Genomic DNA, 22,945 nt, shown 5'->3' on the forward strand with positions numbered 1-22,945 from the left:
GATCAGCCCCCTACATCATGGTGGTTGTTCAATCACTTTAGCTATAGTTTTATAGGAGTCTGACTCCTATTGACCCTATATGGGGTGTTCTTAAATACTGCAATGATTTGCCATTTCCTCCTCCACTGGATTAAGGCAAATAGGATGAAGTGATTTGTTAAGTCATATAAGTAGCAAGCTAAATTTGAACTCAGATCTTCCTGATTCCAGACCCAGCACTCTCTTCACTTATGGTACTGTGGGGAATGGATAAGGTGAAGAACTTACAGGAATGTATGAATTTTTTTCTGTATTTTATTATTTCTGTGTCTCCCCCTATGACCTGTATATGTGCAGGCTCATATCTACTTGAGCCTTGGCCAGCTAGAAACATATTTACTTAACCTGAACTGATGACATTTATTGGTATTTGACATTTATCAATATTTAGCCTATTAGCTGGACCACTGTCTGCTTGATTAAGCCTGAAAGCCTGACGTTGTTTCCCAGAAATCAGGAGATTTCAGGGAAACAGAAACCTTCCATTCCGATCTCCCCAAATAGCAACAACCAATTAGATGCCTCCCCCTCCCCTTCTCAATGCTCTCTTACTTGTGATGTAATTTCTTGTATAAAAGCTATGTATCTTTACTACTTCTTTAGCCCTCCTACCGCGAGCTTATCTTGCGATGGGACGGCTCATCCTCCAGAGGTTTTTCAATAAACAACTTTTCTGCCTTCTACTGAGGGATCTCTGAGTAGTCATTTTGGGTAAGGGTCTTCTACATCCCTCACAGTACCATCTAGTGGCAGGATCACAGACCATTAGTAATAATGGTCTTCCTAATTGTGAGTGCTCAAACAGGATTTCCATTTTACAAAATGGAGTCTGTGTCATGAGAATGTCAAAATTAGAAAGTTCCCTGGAGATCATCAGTCTAATTTCTTTATTTTACAGAGGAGAAAGGAAAATGTGTAGAAATAATGGTTACATGATTCAAGGACCATGAAGGCGAAGAGAGGCTAATCTATTTCTTTAGCAGTAAAATGAGCTGGGGACTGCAAAGGCATTCATCTTTGTCAAGAAAACCCCAAATGGGGCCATAAAGAGTTGTACACAACTGTTGGAATCCTGATCATGCTAGCTCTCACTTATTACCCAGGCGAACTTCAAGAGCAAGTGAGAAAGCATCCAGGAAAGATTTACCACTAGCCTGTGTTATATTGCTGTGTGCTTTTGTAAATTATGTATAATGCCTCCCATATTGATGGATTTATGTGTACCCCCTCAGAAACCCCCTATGTTTTAAAACAAAAGAAAGGGGGAGATGTTGGAATCCTTACTAACTGCTAAGTAATTAGAGTTGATCTAATCTTACAAGAAGTTGTTTTGGCCAGAACCTGAAACAAGGTACTAAGTAGAACTAATCAAGACAAGGCTTGTGTTCCCACCTTTACTCATTGGACTCCACAAGTATGCTAGCTTCACAAAGTACACTTTCTAACTTCAAGAGAGTTCACACCTCCCTTAAAGTCATTGGGCCAGAGAGCACTATGGGAGAAAACCCATAATCCCATTCTCTCAGAAGAGGCAGATAAAAAGCCAGCGATGAAGGATCTATGGCAGAACATATTTTCCTCTTGGCTGGCTGATCGCGCTAGACTCGAGAGAAACGACTCTATTGCAGAGAACACTTTTGACGGACTTCAGTGGAGCTACGCCAGAAGCCCTCTCTCCGCGGCAAGTGTGGCTGGGCTCCCCAGAAGGAGATAAGAGAGATCTTCCATCTCTGTTGGAGGCAGAAGAAGGCAGAGGCAGAGGCTGAAGGACAGAACCTTTGGCTTTGGAGACATCCGAAGGGCTCTAAGCCTCTAAACCGGCTGTCCTCTGAGAACAAACTCCAACATTTGAACTCTAACACACAACTGAAAAAAATTAGCTACATGACACTGTATGAGGCACTGTATAGCCAACCATGAAAGTGAAATAATTTATGCCTTCAAGTGGAAGCTCTAGGAAAGCAGATTTAGGTTTAATGTATGGAGAAACTTGATCAAAATAGAATATACTTTGTAACTCTCTTTGATCTCTCTACATATACATTATGAAATTTCATTTAAAAAAAAACTTTGTAGGCACTATACCTATCATTACCCATTTTTACAGATGGAGAAACTGAAGCTTCGAGATATTAAGTGATGAATGAATGTCAGAGAAATGCAAGTCTCTCTTTTGGCCAGTGACTGGGCCAGTTGGCATCTCTAATGACTGTACAATCTGCACCTGTGTCTACCAATCCTTTTAATGGTATGCCATTTATACAGATAGTGAGCGTAGGTCGGTCAGCTGTCACAGCTGCTGTCTAATATATTCCTGGATTTTGTTGCTTGGAGTCAGAATCTGGGCGACTATCACCAGATTACTTATTAGGAGTCTGTATCAGTAAACCTGATGCTACTACTTCTCCTGGTTGATAAGTCACACATTGTCTACCTGTATTAGTGACTGGGATATTATCTACCCATTCCCCAGTTTCCCACATCAGTGTGTGGATGGACACTGTTTTGTACTTGCTCTCAGGAGGTGAAATGGTCAAGCCTACTGTGCCTGGAGGCAAGGGATCTATAGACTGGAGAGGAGCAGATTTCACCTCTCCAGGGGGTATCTCAATTGTCCCAGATGCATACAATTCTATTTTCCCCAATTGTAATCCCTTTTTTCCCATCAGGTTGCTTTCTGGCTGGTTGATTGTGTAATCCCCTTCTCCCATCATATGGCTTCCTAGCTGATTGGTCATGTCTGGGTACTGAACTTTGTTGCATTTTGGACATGGGGTTTTGGGTCTTGTTTTCCACCCTGTTTTCTCACTTTGTCTCTATGTCAACATTGAGCTTTCAGATGCCCTACTTTACTACATCAAAAGCATTGACGAGTCTCTTTGGAAGTCCCTTGCCATGTTAGGATCTTGGGAAGTCTGCATCATAGCCTGGATATAAAAGGCATTTGTGCCCACTGTGGCATAGCATCTTATGATCTCCTCTAAAGGAGCATTCTTGCACAGTCCTAGTATAATTCTTCTACAAACCTCATTAGCATTTTCTTTATCAAGTTGCCTTATCATAATATCTGTTACTGCAGTAACAAATAAGTTCTTGAAAGACATCCAGTGGATAATGCTGTGATCTGTATCCTCAGTGTATCTGCTGAACAGGGAGGAAGTTTCTTAAAGATGCCATTCCAGAGGCAGTGTGGTCCACTGAAAAGCATACTAGCAAAGTGTCAGAAGACCTTAGTTGAAAGCTTGACTCTGATAGTTATCCCTAAGTATCATATAATCTCCCCAAATCTCTTTTTTTTTTGTGAAATGTCTCTTCCCCACAGATTTATGGGGATTTTTCAACTATAAAAGGAGTAAAAACTCCTGTTTCACCTTCAAAAGTCCATCTCAAAGGGATAGCACTAATTTCAGCTGCTATTGATCCCCTTACTCCAGACATGTAGGTGTCTGCCTTAATCTTTGGCCAGAGAGTAACTGCATTTTCACCATTAGTTCGTATGATAGCTGTCTGCAGATGTTCACAAAATTAGCAAAAGGTCCATTTGGCCCTTGTGTTATTTTTGTGAAGGCTTCACCCTTATCATTTTTATTGGGGAAAGAAATCCATGCTTTGATAGCAGCAGCAGCAATTTCTCGTATGCTACTAAGGAGTAATTTGGATGTTGACTGATTTAAGAAAGGTAAATGAACAGATGGAAACTATGCGAATTCTTCAGCCTGGGCTTCCATCTCCTATTCAGTTGCTTAGAGCAGGGGTCCTCAAACTTTTTAAATATGGGGCCAGTTCACTGTCCCTCAGACTGTTGGAGGGCCAGATTATAGTAAAAACAAAAACTTTGTTTTGTGGGCCTTTAAATAAAGAAACTTCATAGCCCTGGGTGAGGGGGATAATCATCCTCAGCTGCTGCATCTGGCCCACGGGCTGTACCTGATAGAGAATGGACTCTTTGGGTTATAGACATTAAGGATTGTTTCTATTCTATCCCTTTAGATAAGGAGCATATGAAAAGATTTGCCTTTTCAGTGCTCAGCGTTAACAAAGTTGAGCCTTATAAAAGATATGAATGCACAGTTTTGCCACAGGGAATGAAAAACAGTCCTACTATGTGTCAAATGTATGTTGCTGCTGCTCTTACTCCAGTAAGAAAAGCATTTCCAAAAGTTATGTTATTACATTACATGGATGATATAGTGGGATGTGCACCTGAGGAACAAATGTTAGAAGCATGTCTACAAAAGACCATGGAAACACTAAGATACTACAAATTGCATATAGCTCCAGAAAAAAATTCAAAGATATGCTCCTTTTCAATATTTAGGATATGAAGTATATCCTAATGTGCTTACAGTACAAAAATTTCCTTAAGAACAGAGAAGCTAAACACCTTAAATGACTTTCAGAAATTGATAGGCGATATCCAATGGATGCGTCCAGTGTTAGGCTTGACTACCTATCAATTGCAACCATTATATGACATTTTAAAGGGAGACAGGGCTTTAAACTCACCACGCCAGCTTACAAAAGAAGCTTAAGAGGCTTTGAGAGAACTTGAACTGGCTTTATCCAATATGGTTGAAAGAGTCACTCAAAAACCCTTGGAAATATCAGTTTTTGCTGCAAAAGAGGCACCTACAGCAGTCCTTCATCAAGGAGACAGTGTGATAGAGTGGGTGAACCTCCCAGCACAACCAGACCAAAGCCTTACTCCTTACCCAGTGTTTGTCACTAGAATTTTATTAAAGGCCATTAAGCAAGCAGTCCAATTATGTGGAATAATGCCTGACAAGATATACACCTTTTATACTACTGCATAAATTAATATATGCTGTGAAACCACCCAGAATGCCGCCCAGAGTGGCAAGTTTTATTAACTATGGCTCCAAATTTTACACACAGGTCTCCATTAAAGATAACCAGACTATTACATAATTGGTGATTGATTTTGAAGAGAAGGTTTCTAAAGTTCCTCTTAAAGGACCAACTATTTTTACAGATGCATCCAAACATAGTATTTGTGCTACACACTCTCATGACTTAACTATAAAGAGAGTAGTCAGAACTCCTTTTCAGTCCACTCAGCAGAATGAATAAATGCAATCATTCTAGCTCTTACTTATTATCCAGGAGATATAAATATGATGAAGAGAGCCATCTATATCCAGAGAGAGGTTGTGGGAACTGAGTATGGACCACAATATAGCATTTTCATTTTTTTGTTGTTGCTTGATTGCATTTTATTTTGCTTTTTTTTTTTTACTGGTTTGATTGCATTTTTCTTGTGCAGCACAATAATTGTGTATGCATACATTAGATTTAACATATATTTCTACCATGTTTAACATATATTAGTCTACTTGCCATCTAGGGAAGAGCATGGGGGAAGGAAGGGAAAATTGGAACACAAGGTTTTGCAAGGGCTAATGTTGAAGAATTGTCCACGCTTTTATGTTCAAAAATAAAAAGTTTTAATTAAAAAAAAAAAGAAATGAAAAGGAAAAAAAAAAAAAAAGAAATAGGGATCACTCTACCCTTCACACTCTCCTATCTATTTCTCTTCCCATGATCTTTAATAGCTTTTCCCAGGTATCTCTCCTAACTGGAAGCTTATCCATCAATGGAAAGAAATTGTCAAGAATCAGGAGAGATGCATTTTATTAATAGAAAATGGCATTTAAATAAGAGGATGTCCCAGGTAGTGTGATAATGTCATCTGTCTGTTCTGACACTACTCTCATGCCTGAGGGCAATCAATTAAACAATGGATAAAACAGAGAATGAAGAAATCAAGTCTATGAAAAAGGGAGTGAATTGCAAAGTTGTCCTCACTGTTTTTGGTTTTTCCTACGAGATTTTAAGAAAGTAGATGAGCTAAAATTGGACCTGGATCCTTGAAAGGAAGAGGGGAGGTGTCTTCCAACTTCATTGGTTATAGTGAAGAACCTGGACCAAAGGTTCTAGGTGTAGGGAGTTTAGAAGATCTAGAATAAAATGTGGCCTATCCTAGTCTAGTGTTTCAACTCTTACAAATGCACCAGGGGGCAGTCTGCTCTCTAAATCTTCATCTTACAAAAGGTATGGATGTTACTTAAAATTTCTTGTAACAAATCTCCAGCATCTCGGACAACTCTCCAAGACTATAGGTTGCAGAAAAAAATGATGATCTGAGTGTTTCCTCACCAGGAGTTCCCTATGACAATGAAATCATGGGAGGGGAGAGGATAAAGAGGAGAAGAAGGAGGAAGAGTGGGGGAGAGGGAAGATGACAGTGATTAAGATGATGATGACATCAAGGAGGATGGGATGAGGAAGAAGAAGAGGAGGAAGAAGAACAAGAGAAGGAAAAAAACAGTCAACACCTTCAGTTTAATTCAGTGTTTATTAAGCATTTCCCTTGGACTCCCCAGCTCTGTACCAGACACCAGAGTGAAAATATTTAATCCATAGATCCAAGATCTAATTTGAAAGGCAGTTGGAGGCTATCTAAGTTCAACCCTTTCTTTTAATAAGTGAGAAAAGTGGGACCCAGAGAAGTTAAGTTAAGGTCACACAGCATGCTAAGAGTCAAAGGTAAGATCTGAGTCCTGGTCCTTTTACAGTCCTCCCATATAAATAAAAGGGACTTACAGTCTCCCCATATAAATAAAAATAAGTTATTAAATACATCTGAAATAAATACAGTTTACAATTAGCTGGTACTTTGTCATCTTTGAGAATTATTCACAGCAACTTAGGATAGCCTCCCTGAGTAGATTAGCTGAGTTATAGCTACTAAAAATGGAATGTAGAGAGGCTGGAAACAGTCTGGGCACAGTCTGAGCACAGAACAGTCTGGCAGGAAAAAATGACACATAGAGAAACCACAGGAAGTGGTATATAATTGAAATGATGGGGAATGTTGGTAGCAAGTAGTCTGTAGCATCAAGGCCGAAAAGCTTTCTCCATCCAGGATAAGAGAATATCCACTTCTCCCAAGGCCTTTGTCAGCCTTGTTTCTGGGTTCAACTAAAGGGCAAGAGAAATTAGGTATTAGTTAAGTGGATGGTGCAGTGCTAACTACTGAGTTCTGTTCTGAGTCTTGTTCCTTCCATCTATAAAGGAACTGGGCTCTAGGATCTCAAGGACCCCTTGGATCTCTTAAATGCTGCCTGTGTAATGGGAGATGGCAAGCCCTGGGGGAGAGAAGAAAAGAGTGGAGAAGAACCATAAAATAATCAAGTCGTGGAGAGGGATAGTAATAGGCTTTCAACTGGAAAAGGGGCAGATAAGACAATTACATTCTGTAGAGTGCATGATAAGTATAAGTCAAATGCATCTATTACCTTCCTGATACATCCTGATAAACAAACTCTGTGTTTCCTTACATGATTATGATTCCATGTATATCTTGGAATGATACAAGTAGAGCCACGTGCTCTGAACTCTATTATTAAGCTTTCATTTCAGAGAGGCCGATCTACACCTAACAAGTTAACAATCCCCTTTTCTCTGTTTGCTACCCTTCCTTCAGTTCCCCGAACTCCCCATGATTTTAAACATACCTTGATAAATTCTTTCTGGAATAGCCGAAACTTCCTCTGGGAATTCTCACTTAAAGAAAACATCCCTCTTTCCTTCTGGAGAAGAAGAACAACAATGGAATTGGAGTCAATACATAAGTCTTTTCTCCCTCAATCCTTAAGACATTCATTTAAGTCTGGAGGGAGAAGAGTAACAAATAGGTTCTTGAAAGACATCCAGTGGATAATGCTGTGATGTGTATTCTCAGTGTATCTGATGAACAGGGAGGAAGTTTCTTAAAGATACCATTCCAGAGGCAGTGTGGTCCACTGAAAAGCATACTAGCAAAGTGTCAGAAGACTTTAGTTGAAATCTTGACTCTGATACTTATCCCTATGTAATTTTGGTCAAATCATATAATCTCCCTAAATCTCATTTTTTTTTTTTTTTGCTTACAAATTGAAGGGGTTGGATTAAGTGACACAGTGGCACAGGGGGATTAGCTGAAGTCAGAAAGACCTAAAGTGACAAGAGAAAAAAAGAACCAAATCCTTCCCTGTCCAAGGTACTGAGCCCACTAACACAAGGAGACTATATCAGTGACAGTCTGGCCCTGATCCTACTCACACAATGCCGAAGTTTCTTCAGAACGACAAAGAAGTTGTTGGCCAAAGTAATGAATGGTCTCAAGATTCCAAGTTCGGCTGCCTTAGTGTGGTAGTTATTGAAAATGTTGCTCAAATAAAAATCCAGCAGGGAGTAGTTGAGGTAACAGATTTCAGCCCACTGGGGAAAGAAGAATAGTTAATCCAAAAGTCCTCCATTCTACCTTCCTCAGATCATTTCTATCCTCATATCCATTAGATTGGACAGTGTGTCACATAGCATAAGAGGTATGGAAAAAATATATATGCCTGGGCGTTGATGGGCTGTAATGATAGCCTTCTACAACCAAGTTGGGGAAGCTTGGGGGAAATGTACTGACCTTTTTGAATATGTCAAAATTAAGTCAAATTAAGGGCTAGAAAAATTTTATTATAATTTTATTCTAAAATAAAAATTCTCATCCCTATTTTCTTTGGCTTATGAATTTTAAAAATGCATTGTTAATTCATACAGCTTGGTTCTTTGAGGTGTTCTTAAATTTCAATGCATTAATAAATGTGATCAAGAGAGAGAAAGAAGGAAATCATAAAGGAAGCAAAAGGAGGAGCTACTTGAATGTGTCTCATTCAACTTTGTTTTTCCATAGCATCAACAATAGTGTCTTGCAAACAAATATTCTTTGAATGAATGAGTGAATGAATGAATCAATAGGGGAAGAGTAAAATCAAGATGAAGTAAGAGGAAATAAGAGAGGAAGTGGGAAAGAGGTTGGGAATCATGATCCATAGCAGGCACATGGGCTGTCTACAATGGGAAAGATGAAATGACAAATTGAAATCATTTTCTGGATTATGTGGGCAGGATGTTTGTGGGTCTGAGTTTCCATCTGGGTCATCCCCAGTGACTGAATTCACCAGTCTTTGCTTTATCTGTAAAAAATTGATTTCCAATTCATAGGTAAAGGATTTTAGTCTCTCAAAAGTCAGATCATCCTCTCCCAGACCCCTAAGTTAGCCTGAGATAGATCAGAGCCATGAAGCCAGCCCAGGGCAAAGATATGATCTCTTCCATCTTCTCCTTTCCACCCTTCATTCTGAAGGATCCATTTACCGTGGCATTCTGGGAAAACTCTTGCCGCAGCAGCCGGGTTTCAGTGTTATGGTCCAGGGCTTGCTTGGGAACAGAAAGAAAAAGTCATGCTGGAGAGGATAAATAAGGCAAATAATTTATCAAACTCCTTTACATATTACTTAATCCACCTAATGTAAAATGTAAAAAACCAAAGGAGAAATGGAGATGAACCAGAGCCTGAGAAAGGGAAAGCCTATGAATCATACCATGAGTGGGAAGTCTAAAGGGGCTTCTTTTCCATTTGGCAATACAAAAGACAAGTGCTTCTGAGAAATTAAATATTTAGGTAGTGCTGATCCTGAGCATACCAGAACTTCATTGTCACATTTTCTGATGAAAACATCTTAGATTTGTAAGTTATTGGAGCTAAAAGGGACCATAGAAACAATCTAGTTTACCACCATATACATTTTCCAGATGAAGAAACTGAGATGAAATGCCTTACTCCAAATTTCACAACTACTTAGTGATGGAGCTGAGACCAGAGCCCAATTATTTCCATGACATCACATTTCCTTTATCCTTTTTAGCATTTCCCATTTTGATCCCCCAACTATTGCTATTTTACTTCCTATCCCAAGGGTTTATGATATTTTCATTTATATTTTTAGCAGAGTTCCTGGAAACTCAGGAGAAATGTATGCTTAGATTTTAACACATATTTTCCCACATCTCAGATTAACTACCCTCATCCTTTCATGGTCCACAATTTGACTGGGTAAGAAAGCAGGAAGCAGCATGGATCTGATAAAGTGGCTAAGATTCTGGGGACTTGAAAGTGCTACTATACTCCCCAATCTTCTCTACCAACTTCTCCCTGAGTAGCTAATAGCTAAAATTGGGCTCCAATCCTTTGAGTTCTGCTTATGCCTTCAGAGACTCATAAATTTAAAACGGAGACCACTAGTCCAATTCTTTAATTTGGCAGTCAGGGAAACTGAAGCCCAGAAAGGGTAAATGACTTGTCAAAGATCAGCCAGCATCAGAAATATGAGCTGAATCCAGGCCATCTGAGAATAAAGCCAGCAATTTTTCCATTATGTAACTCTAGGGATATCGTCTGCCCCGGGGTCAGTCTGCCCTGTCTGCCTGTTTGTTCACATGTAAAATTAACACCTACTTCCCAAGACAGTGGCGAGGATCAAATGAGATAATGTTTATAAAGCACTTAATATAGTGATTGGCAAATAATAAGCTTCTACTACATGCTTATTCCCATCCCTACCACATCATTTTCACACAGAAGCCCTCCTGGGCTGCTTATGGTACCTTTACTTACCACCGTGCTCCTCATAGCCTGGAAGGCCCTCCACAAGTCTTGAAGAATTGCCCGCTGTACTCGACAGTGTCCAATGTGCAATTCTTGACCCTCAGCTCCCAGTTCTGTGCTCCAGAGAAGGACAAGTAGAAACAGGGAAGGAAAGAAGACAGCCATCTGCTTCCTTTCTTCCACTATAAAGGAATCAACTATTTCTGCCAGAAACAGAGGGAGGTGTCATGGTGTGACTGAGGTTACCACTCCTTAATTTGTGCATTATCTGTGCATAATTGGTGTGTTATCAGGGAAAAGTGTTCAAAGATGTAGGGTCTTTAGTCCCAGGTACTAGAATCAATCAATAATAGGACTGTGGGTACAAAGAAACCAGTGGAAAACCTTTATGATCAGGAAGTATAGAACAATGTTTCACAAACTTTATCACTTGGTAGAATACTCATGAGTTTTCTGAGACATACTGAAGGACCATTCTACCTTCATCCCCCAGAGTCATAAGTAGGCATTTTGGTGCCTTGAGTGGTGAGCAGAAAAGTACCTTCAAGTTAATTTCTTGAGACAAATTTCATCAGGAACAGGTAGAGACCCTGAAATATAAGTACTCTCTATGGAGAAACATAGATCTTGGAATACATGAATATGATGAGAGTGATATGGAATAACAGATGAGTCTGGACCAGTAAGGCATTTTAATCAATTATTCATGCTAACCAGGCATTAAGGTCTGTTTTTTTTTTCTATGATGCTGAAGGAATGTAAGCACTTTAAACACCTTCTAAATTTCAGCTCCCTGGGACAAAGTTATAAATTAGACCTTAACAGGTCATTGGTTCCATTACCCCACAGGCAGACAGGACTGTCCTTGAACCAATCCCCTAAAGTCTGTCAATCTGTCTCTTCATACCTGCCATACCCAACCATTATATTATATGCTTTGATATAGAGATCTAGCCCATTGAAGCTTGGACAAATTGGATACTGTCCTTTATATTTACAACTCTAAAATATACCATTTCTTGAAGGTATGCTTTTGGGTGATTTTTATTATAAGACATTTAAATGCCCATTTAACACATCTTTGGACAAGTCTTGTATGTGTATACATTTTGCTATCCTCCTTTTCTTTATCATAATTATTTTTACTCTTCTCTCTTTATCTGTTTTCTATTTCCTGTGTGGCATTTGACAAATTATTCTCTTCCCTCAGTCTAGTTTCTTCTTGGGTAGAATGAGGGAATTATATTTATTTTATTTCTAGGGTCACTTCTAGCTCTAGATTTATAATCCTATGACCTCCCATAGCAAAATAAAAAAAATAAATAAAATTTTTTAAAAATAACATGGCGCATAAAAGCACTAAAGGATACATACTGGGAAATAAAAATCTTGAGGCCTGAGCGCTAAAATGAGTTTCAGGACTCTTGGTCTCTCACCTCTGATTCTACTTACAAGTAGATCCTTTTTCTTCTTTAAAGATTTATTTTCCCCATCTCTTACATAAGGGAATGAATGATTCCTACTAGGCTCTCTGAGGGCAGGTATTACCTTTCCTAAATCCTTAATATAGTGCTCAGCACACAGTAGATGCCTAAGAAATGATATTTTTAATGTTGTCTGTCTTTTCTTTATCTGCAAAATGGGTATATTTTCTTTTTTAAAAAAAATATTTATTTAAAACTTAAATACAAAATAGAAAAAGAAAAAATTACCATGTGCTTAGCAGAACATAAGAAAAATTCAAAATACAAAACAAATTTTCATTTCAAGAAAGCTTATATAATAAATACTACACATTGTGTTCAGAGCTGTCCAGCTTTTCTTTGCTTCCTTGTTGGTTTTCTCTTGTTCTCTGATGTGCACTTTTTACCCTATTCTTTTTATCCCCCTTTTCTTTCCCTCTTCTCCAACTTTGCCATAGAAGTCTACAATTAAGTGTGGACATAGATAGATATAGATATAGAGAAAAATAGATATATGGTGATAGATATCTGTGTATGTATGTAAATACACACATATATTTATACACATACATAGATGCATAGATACATATACATCACACAAATATCCATGACCATATACATATACATTCATATGAATCTATGTAAGGCTATATTATGCTTCTTTGTCCTCTGTTTCTCTGAAGGTAGATAACATCATCTTGCATAAATCTGAGTTTTTCCATATTTTTCTAAATCTACTAACTAATTATTTCCTATACCACAACAATATTTCAACTTTATACTGTCTAGTTATTTTAAAGTCTGAAATAATATTGATTAATATAACTAACATTTAGTATAGTTTTCTTATTTTTTCTCTTTGATTAAATCTATTTTAGTTTTAACTTTGTCTGAGAGGGTATATTTTCAATAATGTCGACCTTAAAGGATTATTGGACAATTCAAAAGGGATAATATATATAAAACACTTTGCCAAGTTTAAAATGTTATAAAAATGCCTGTCTTCCAGGGCATTGTTAACTGACTAGAAGAGGTTAAAAAAGAAAAAAAAAAAAAAAAAAGAAATCTGTCAGAGGATAGGAATGGGTAAGAATGTTAAGGATTACATACCCCTGTTGCCATCCTGACTCAATCTTGACTCTAACAATTAAGTTTCCAGTAAAGAAAGTAAGAAGTCGAATTTGCAGATGAGTCACTTTTATTAAGCCTTCTCATTAAAGTTGACTTGCTTTTAATAAAGCAAAAGAGAAGGATTGCATTTGTTAACAGAATAGACCATAGACTCATAGTCTTTCTGCTGGAAGGTATGTTAGAAAATACTTCAATCTAACCATTTCATTTAAAGCTGGGGAAACTGAGGCCAGAGTGAAGAAACAACTTGCCCAATCCTAGCCAGCTTATAATATATACTAGAGATAGGCCTTGAACTCAAGTCTTTTGCCTCTTAGTCCAATGCGCCTCCTGCTATATAAAACAATCTCCAATTTCCAAAGCCAGGTAAAAATTAGTCATTTTCTATCAGACTCCAAAGCAGAAGACAGTTTTCTAATATCAGTCTTCAATCTGGGCGGGATAACAAGAGAAGACACATATCTATAACAATCACAGATGTTCCAAATAAATTAGACCTTCACAGGTCATTGGGTCCATTACCCCACAAGCAGACAGGATTGTACTTGAACTAATTCCCTCTGATATCACTATTTTCTCTTCTTATGAACTTCTAAACTGAGAAACTCACCAAATTCCCATTATGGTCTTTTTACTCTTCTGTTCTAGGTTCCTTACTACATCGAGTTGGGTTGAATGGTTCTATAATAATACCTTGTCTAGACGCTTCTTAATTTCATCACACCCCAAACACACCAACCTTTGATAATAACAGAAGCAAAAAGTCAATGGAATTGTTGCTTTCCCCTAAAAGAAAATATTCACTAAAGAAAATTATGCTAATTACTTACCTTGGGTTCAGGGGAAGTGGCTTGAAAGCGTGGTGTCTACCCAGCTGTCAGAATCTATGACTCTCTATGGACTTAGCTGTCTGCTTTTATAGAGGAGGAAGGGTGAGCACTTTTTGTGGTGGGTACCTTTGTACCTATCAGGGATGTATCAGTAGGTTGGAATTCTCTTCTAGACCAATGGAGAAATCATTTCATGAATTTGTGTGTGTACATTTGTGTGACTATCATGTTGGGGGTGGAAGAGGGGAGGTGGGGAGAAAGGACTCTCAATCATGATTAATTGGAAAGTTACTTCATTACCTGTGTAAATTTTCACTTCCAGGCACCTGGGGCATATTGGCTTTTCCTTTACAATAGCACAATGGGGGAGAGGTCTAAACAGGCAGGTTATCTAGGATGATGTTGCCTTTTGAGGAGACAAAACTAGATTATGGCTTAAATGTAAGTTTGAAATTATCTGTATGGCATAAAGATTTGGTCTTTGCCAACATGAAGGAGGATTAAGGAAAGTCACTGGTCACAGGCCCACAGGCTCATAGATTTAGAGCTGAAGAAACCTAAGAGGTCATCTAGTTCCATCTCCTCATTTTACAGATGAGAAAACTGAGAAGCCAATAAAAATTAAAGAAAGATTAGGGCTTAACTCCCTTTAATTCCCTCTCCAAATTTGTCTAACCTGTAATTCCCTCAACTCATTATTCCATTTTCCACCTTCCATGCCTTTGCCCAGGCTGTGCCCTGGAATGCACTCCCTCATTCCTTCCTTATTTAAAATCTCTAGTTTCCTTCAAGGTTCAGTTTATATTGTGTGGGATGGATGCTAGACCCCCTCTCCCAAATTAACTAATCAGAGACACCTTCAGGCACAAAGAGAAAGCATTTATTTAGTCCCTCTCAGCTCTCTCCATGTACTCGTGAACCTGCCCAGCTTCCAGCCTGTCCAGGATTTAAAAAGCAAAGGACCCGAGCCTTTTCATTGGATAGACTTAAAGGACATAACCATCCTTGACTAATTTTGTCTGCTTCTTGTGGGTTATGTCACTTCCTGTGGGTCACATCACTTTCTGTGGGTCTGACTGTTAGAGATCACAACTTCCTGCAACTTCCTAGGGTTTAAGACCTGGGAACAGAGATCATATGACTTAGTCTCAAACTGAGAAAGCTTCATCCAATCAGTCCCATTCAATATGCAAACTTCTGTGGGAATGTTCTTCTGACCTGATCACTTGTAAATGTTTTTTTTCTTCTTCTTGGTAGCTTCTACCCCTGTTGCCATCCTGACTCAATCCTGATTCTAACAATTAAGTTTCCAGTAAAGAAAGTAAGAAGTCAAAATGGCAGAGATGAAGCTAAAGCTGTATGATTCCAGGGAATCCTGAAGTGGGAGGTTTAGCTTCTCCCAGGCTAGTCTCTGCTGGCCCAGTTTGAATATGGTTTAGTAGGAAACCATTTTCAATCCTAGAAAATGGCATCAAGGTAGAGTATGTTAGTCAGTTTTAAAGTCCTTAGGTATGTAACTAGAGCTCTGAGAGATCTGGCTCCTGACAATCCAACAGGACTGCTACCATATACATCCTATCATATGCATACACTATAGATGGTGGGTCAGGGGTCGAGGCAGCACATTTTAGTGCCCCCTTTCTGCTCTTCCTCTAAATCCTTCAGACCAAGATTCTTGAAATGTAATCCATCCATATTCACATAGGTAAATATTCTGAACTAGGGGTACAAAAGTGGGGAACAGAAATTTATCTAAAATTTGATTAATACTGTGCTCCAAACAAGTGGAAGTAGTGCCCCTCCCCTCACTTTTCCTTTTGGGGCGCCCTTGATGTGGATTATGGTCCCTGTAAGAACTGATTTATTTCTGATTCCCAACCCCTCCTAGCTGATGCATTATCAATCCAGGAAACTAAGACCTTGTGATTCACAAATCCTGGTCAAAAGCATGCCTTTTAATTCCAGTAGAAGATCTGGGCCTGTCCCAGCCCTCACGGGATCTGAGTCAACTTGGATTGTCCCAGCCCCCATTCTAATGATCTGTTCAGGTTTCCCAACCCCCATCAAGCAAACTCAAGCCCCTACTGAAAGCCAAAAGGAGCCAACTTGGGACTCCACCCACAGGCCCCTTTACCTGCATCTCTCATTATAAAAAAGCCAAACTAAAATCCTCTCTTTGCATAGGTTCCAAACATGCCAGTCTTACACCTGGCACGCCAGGGATCTCTGTCCGCTGGAATCCTGTTTCCAGTGCCCTCTTATGTCTACCTTCACCTGTTTCCTTAACTATACTTTAACCTTACTTCCAAACCCCATAATGAACCTTTTTTATCAATCTAGCTTTTCGGGCATGTAAATTCCTTTACAGGGGACTCTTGCACCATTACTAGACTTCATTTAATTCTATAACCTTGCGCTGAATCCAAAGGGGTTGCAGGGGAGCTCTATTTGACTCCCTGTACCCCAAACCTGCCACTAGACCTCAATTAAACCCTAATTTCATTTAGGTACTCCATATCTAGACCTCATCACCCTGATTCCCAGTAAGCTGACATAGTCATTCTGAGCAGCAGTATGGTAGATAGATAAATAGAGCATTTATTAAGCACTTCCTGCATGCCAGGCACTTTTAAGTACAAGCAATACAAAGCAGGAAAAAAAAAATCCCTGCCCTCAAAGAGTTTACATTCTAATACATAAAAGAGAGCTGAGAAGTGAATTGATTGGGGAAGATAGATATTGTCCAGGGGACAAGGGAAGAGTACAAAGGTGCAGAGACTGGGAGAAAGAGAGTAAAGAGTGAAGTGAATGGGGATGATCTAGGCACCTCATGAAATGGTGGTCGGGGACAGAGGCTCACTATTCAGAGAAGAAAGTCATGGGGCTAGGAGCATCTTCAGGGTGAGCCACTCCTGGCTCCCAAGCCTTCATTTAGAACCATGTTTCCCTTCCAGACACTATCCAACTGTCTCTTTTTATGCCTTGTCACTTTCTGAAGTAACTTAGATTTCACTACTACCCATGTGACTCTGAGCACGTGAAGTCACCTTCTTCTACCTCAGACCTCTTTGGCAGGATGTTAAAAACTTTTCCAGCCTTCACAGCCATTGATTTATTTTTCATCTATAAAGTGAAGGAGTTGGGCAAAATGGCTTCTAAGTTCCCTTCAAGCTCAAGATCTATGAACCTGTGAAACTTTAATTCTCTCTCTGGACCTGGAGTACTTGTTTTAGGGAAAATGGGATCAAGGTGGGATAAGCAGAAGGAAATGGAAGAGATGTGAATCATTATTCCTGGATTATTTTTTTGCCCCTGGCAGTCCCAAAGCATAGGACTTGTCTTCAGTGGAGGCCTTTGACTTCCTTTCAGTTACTGAGCAAATTGTGTTTTAAGTAACTGTGAGGAGGAATTGAAAAGAGGTTATGGAAAATAATCTACCTAAGATCTAAGAGTGGTCCGGATGAAGAGGAAGAAGCTAAGCAGGAAATTGAGGAGATAAGTGAAGGATTAGAATAATTGTAATTCTAATTGGAATATTCAAAGTTGCCTGGAAGGAGAACAGAGTTTTTACTAAAAGGCTGATGAGGTCACCAGATAGTGGGCCAAAAAGTACAATTGAGAGGAAGCTAAGTATTATCACTATGTTCAATTCAATTTGACAACCACTTATTCAATGACTATTGTTTGTGCAGATATTTAATTTGTACTTTATGGGATTAAGTAGGGGGAGAAGAAAGGTGTAACATAGCCAGATAACTGTAATAAATAATAATACACATCCAGCCATTCTGGAGAGCAATTTGGAACTAGGCTCAAAAAGTTATCAAACTGTGCATACCCTTTGATCCAGCAGTGTAACTACTGGGCTTATACCCCAAAGAGATACTAAAGAAGGGCAAGGGACCTGTATGTGCCAAAATGTTTGTGGCAGCCCTGTTTGTAGTGGCTAGAAGCTGGAAAATGAATGGATGCCCATCAATTGGAGAATGGTTGAGTAAATTGTGGTATATGAACGTTATGGAATATTATTGTTCTGTAAGGAATGACCAGCAGGATGAATACAGAGAGGACTGGCGAGACTTACATGAACTGATGCTAAGTGAAATGAGCAGAACCAGGAGATCATTATATACTTCAACAATGATACTGTTTGAGGATGTATTCTGATGGAAGTGGATCTCTTCGATAAAGAGAGCTAATTCAGTTTCAATTGATCAAAGATGGGCAGAAGCAGCTATATCCAAAGAAAGAACACTGGGAGATGAATATAAACTGCTTGCATTTTGCTTTTCTTCCTGGATTATTTATACCTTCTGAATTCAATTCTCCCTGTGCAACAAGAAAACTGTTCGGTTCTGCACACATATATTGTATCCAGAATATACTGTAACCTATTCAACATGTAAAAGATTACTTGCCATCTGGGGGAGGGGGTGGAGGGAGGGAGGAGAAAAATCAGATCTGAAGTGAATGCAAGGGATAATGCTGTAAAAAATTACCCTGGCATGAGTTCTATCAATAAAAAGTTATTTTAAAAAATAATAATTTACCACAGATACAAGTACATCAATTTGTTTCAATCCCACCAAAAAAAGAATACACTATATGTTAGAGGCTTAAATTAAATTGCAAAATTTTTAAAAATAGATATTTAATTTCAATAGTTAAATCATTTGTAAACTTTTTGTTCTGCTAAGCCATGCAAAAGCACAACTTGACAGGTGTTTAAAAGTACATGTCATTAGTACCTGACTTTTATAACAATTAATTTGCACCCTAACATTCTAAGAGGATCAATAATGATGGATTAAAAATCTGAATCAGACCATTAAATAAATAAATAAATGAATAAATGAATAAATAAATAAATAAATGAATGAATGAATAAATAAATAAATAAGTGAATAAGTAAATAAATGAATAAATAAATAAATAACTGATTAGTGCTTTAGACAGATAAATAGATAAGTTAAAGTTTGTCTTATTGGGAAATGCACCCACATCAATGTAATCATGGCTCCTTAGAAGTATTCAGGTGCCAAGTATATTTTGTTGTTCAGTCGTTTTTCAGTCTTATCTGACTTTTCTTTAATCCATTTGGATTTTTTTTTTTTAAGATATACACCAAAGGGCAATGTAAGATGTGAAAAAACCTAATTGTGGCCAATTAGGTTAGTATTCCCCGAGGAGGTGGCATTTGAATGAGTTTTAAAGAATGGGTAGATGAAGTTAGAAAAAGAGAGCAAGAGAAATAAGGACACCCAAGATATAAAGAAACCAAACGGAAGTGGAAAAGCACAAGGTATACTTGGGGGATAAAGTGCCATAAAGTTTCCACTGAAGTGTGGAACAGTGTGACGCAAAGCTGGAAAGAGAATAGCATTATTGGGAGGGTCTTTAATCAATTTGGGATAGTCTACCCATGAAATCCCCATATAAATGGGTATATGGATATTTGAACACAGAAATCTCTTCTTATAAAGTGGTTTTCCCCCAAGAAGTCTTGTACTTGGGGATCAATGTCTCTTTTCATTCCAGGTCTTTCTTATCATCCCACCTAATTATAATTGTCCCTAGTGCTAGAACTGCTCGTTCTGGCTCTGATGAGAACATGACAATGACCCCGGGAAAAGCTCCTGAGAGAGAATGAGCATTTATTTCTCTGGTCACACTGACATCAGAAACACATAGCTAAGGGGATAGAATGTTACACTGATAGAAATACCTAGACTTGTTACAAAGTGTTTTGAGTTTAGGTCTTTCTTCCCCAATCAATTCTATGTGACCTCAATTCTATGGGACTCAGTTTCTCCCTTTGCAAATTAAAGAGTTGAATTCATTAGGCCTGTGGGATGTTTGATTGCAAACTCTCTATGATTTTTTACTTTGAATTTGGGACTATCTGTTGCGCCACAGTTCCCTTTTATTGTCCTGACTCAATTTCCCTAATTGTTCTTAGTTTCCCTGAATTATTCTGCCTCAATTCCTAATTGTTCTACTCAATCCTGCAACACCATCCCTCCCTCTTAATCATCAGGATATTTGATAAGGATAAAGATCTTCTATCTTAGACATCATCAGAATGTCCAGTGCCCCTCCCTACCCTGTTAGAACTGAATTGATAGTCCATTCCCCCTCTCAGTGCTCTGACTCTGCCCCTGCCTCAGTCTATCTCCCTGGTAGCTTGGAGCCACCTGCAAATATATGTCATTGAGAACTCACTTGGGTTTCTGGATGCTTTGGATATCAGCCCTGGGGGCAGCATGCCCCCAGCATAATCTCTCCCTTTCAAATAAAATATTAAAAACTCTCTAATCTCTATCCTGCCTCAATTTCTCTGGCATTACCTTTTGTAGGCTTCCCACTAAGATATGAGAGCAAAATTAGAGATTAGAAACCTTCAGGTATCTACCTTGGGCCTTGGGGCAGTTGAGGATCTGGGTTCTTGGTCTGGAGAGGCTGGCCTTCTGGATTTATCCAGAGTCTCTGGGAAAGAGAGCAGTTTTCAGTCACAGCCACACCCAATGATGGACACTCCATTTCAGCCACTGGAGTGTAAGTCTGGATGTCGTAGGACATAATACGATCTGTTTACCTGTTCTGTCTGTGCTAGCATCTGGATTCTCAGAATAATAAAATGCCTTTGGGCATTAAATTCTGAAAAGGGTATCATTGCAGGACGCTGGATGATCTCCTCTGGTTTGGGTATTTTCTAAGATACCTCTGGTCTGATCTGATTCTGAGTGTCTTTTTGGGCACTCTCAGGTTATATGTGTTAAATGTTTTATTTTAATGTTGTAATTGTGCAGTCTACCTCTGTGTAGCCTGTGTTCTGTGTTCTGTGTGACTTGTCTGTTGTGTTGAGCTGTGTTGAAGTTTTAAGAACAATGATTAAGAATTGGTTATTTCAATGTTGCAACTGTGCTTAGTATAAAGATTGCTTGTGATTTCTAACTCCTTAACCTGTTGCACTGATCTGTAAGTAAAAGAAACAGAAAATCTTAGCTATTTTAAAACTGGAAGATAGATTTTTTCCTTGAAACAGTTTAAAATTCAAGCTGGGCTGGGCAGATAAGGTCTCTGGAGGACAAAAGAGTTTATGCTAATTGCTTTGAAACTTGGGGAAAGGTTTTGAGAACTAATTTAAACTTAAGTGAAACAAAGCAAAACAAAACGTATCCTTTTGGGCAGTTTTTAAATGGTGGGAAATTATTTTACTGTAGTCTATGCAGGCTAGATTTGGTTATCTTGAGTTTAACAATGGCTTGTTAAAATGAAATTCTGTTAACTTTCCTGAAAGGGGTCCTGCACCTCTAAATAGGTAAAGTATATTACCTCTGAAACACATTGGGTAATTTGTTAATATTATAAATTATGCTTTGCTGGACATGTGTGGATTTTATGGAGTTATTTAGCTATTTTCTGTCTTGTGAATCTTTACAGTTTTGAAGGGAAAAGGAGAGGAGAATGAAGGTGATTTATGAACGATTGATTTGTAGGAGTAATTAAAGGTTGCATGATTTTAGGAAGTAAGAGAAAGCATTAGGAAGATATTTAGAAGGAGAAAGCAGAGGTGGGGGAGAGAGAGAAATGGGAGAGGATCTTTATTATACTCACCTACCCACTCCTTTCTGCTATTTTAGCAATGGAGCATCTAGTTAGAAAGGTTGTAGGGTTGAGAATTGGTTAAAGTATGTAGCAAGAGGGAAAGAGGAAGTTGGGTAGAGGGTTGGAGTTAGGAGAAAGACCACGTGGAATTGGGGGAGTGCAGAAGGGAGGCCATGTGAAATCCCCTTCCCCCAATTAAGCCTGATATAGAAGGGTAGCTACGAGGAATCCTATCCTCCACCCCGACTAAGTATGTTTCAGCAGAGGTTTGGCTCTAGCAAGTGATTTTTAAGAGATAGGACTGCCTTTTAAAGTTAATTGACTGAATATTTATTTCTTTTGATACATAATAGTTTCCTTGGTTATAATTTGATAAGGTTATTTTTAAAAGGTTAATATTTTTAAGAATTTCTTGGATTTTTTATGTGGTATTAAGATATTCTCTATACGATATTCTATATGAGTTTTAATTGATTATATTAGGTCATCCTGAGGTCATTTAAAGGGCCTCTGAAAATAATAGTTTTTTTCTTTGTCCTTTTGAAAATGTTTCTGTTATGGACAATATGCAATTTGGAATTTTTTCTATGTATTGAGTATTTTTAAAGCAAAATGATTTGTATGAAGTTCTTATATATCTATTTGGGTATGAGAAATGTGAACTTACTGGGACAAATTTCTTACTGTTATCAATATAAAGCTATGGTAAGTATCTGTTTAGGATTTATCTGAAACTTTGCTTAATGGGATTTATTATTAGAGGTAAAATTTCTTTGGCTTATAGTTAATGCTATTTGGGAGTTTTAAAGCTCCACCCTCTGACAGTTAGTGGGACAATTAACTGGAATGAAACTGGGTTAAAGCTATTTTATCCTGTATGTGCTGAAGGTTGAGCTGTAACTGCTTATGTTATGTTATAGTTATATTCCTGCATTTTTTCCTCCTGTAACTGATTTCTATAATCAGAGCAATGGTCAATAAGAAACTGTTAATGCAATTAAATTATGACATACCTTGCTATTTCCAGTCTGGTTATATGTAATCATTATATCCTAAATACTTGGGCAAATAAGTATTTAGCCTGGTCATCTATCTGTTACTGGATATTGTGTCTATGATATTCAAGTGTTTTTAAAAAGTTTCTAAATAATGAGAGGACCATTAGTACAGTGGGTCGTGAGACCTAACTGCTGTTTTTTTATTGGGAATATAGCTGACAGTTTTTTGCCTGTCCTGTGAGACAAGAATATCTCCTTACATGTTAAGCTGCTGGCCAATCTATTTTGGCCTCCCCACATCTTGTAGCAGTCCTTGTAGACCAGTCTTTCTATCTCAGGCTGTTCTAATCTTTATTTGTTAGATTTGGGTTT

At 38.3% G+C, this 22,945-nt stretch overlaps 1 protein-coding gene across 1 annotated transcript; it reads right to left on the reverse strand.

Moving 5' to 3' along the window:
* Window positions 1–6,349: 6,349 nt before the first annotated feature.
* Window positions 6,350–20,546, reverse strand: IL24 (interleukin 24). The gene is made up of 6 exons (XM_051996756.1): window positions 20,387–20,546; window positions 10,553–10,746; window positions 9,253–9,315; window positions 8,164–8,322; window positions 7,578–7,652; window positions 6,350–7,041 (listed from the first exon to the last, which is right to left on the reverse strand). The coding sequence occupies exons 1-6, from the start codon at window positions 20,544–20,546 to the stop codon at window positions 6,958–6,960; spliced, it is 735 nt and encodes a 244-aa protein (XP_051852716.1). The 3' UTR covers window positions 6,350–6,957.
* Between the last annotated feature and the right edge of the window lie 2,399 nt (window positions 20,547–22,945).

Source organism: Antechinus flavipes, chromosome 4, assembly GCF_016432865.1.
Source record: "Antechinus flavipes isolate AdamAnt ecotype Samford, QLD, Australia chromosome 4, AdamAnt_v2, whole genome shotgun sequence".
Classification (NCBI taxonomy): domain Eukaryota; kingdom Metazoa; phylum Chordata; class Mammalia; order Dasyuromorphia; family Dasyuridae; genus Antechinus; species Antechinus flavipes.

Coding starts and splice junctions, on each gene's coding strand:
- IL24 (XM_051996756.1), bottom strand. CDS start 20,546: ATGTCCTACGACATCCAGACTTACACTCCAGTGGCTGAAATGGAGTGT. Junction 9,316..10,552: donor AGGCTATGAGGAGCACGGTG/GTAAGTAAAGGT, acceptor TCTGTTCCCAAG/CAAGCCCTGGACCATAACAC. Junction 8,323..9,252: donor AGTTTTCCCAGAATGCCACG/GTAAATGGATCC, acceptor TTCTTTCCCCAG/TGGGCTGAAATCTGTTACCT.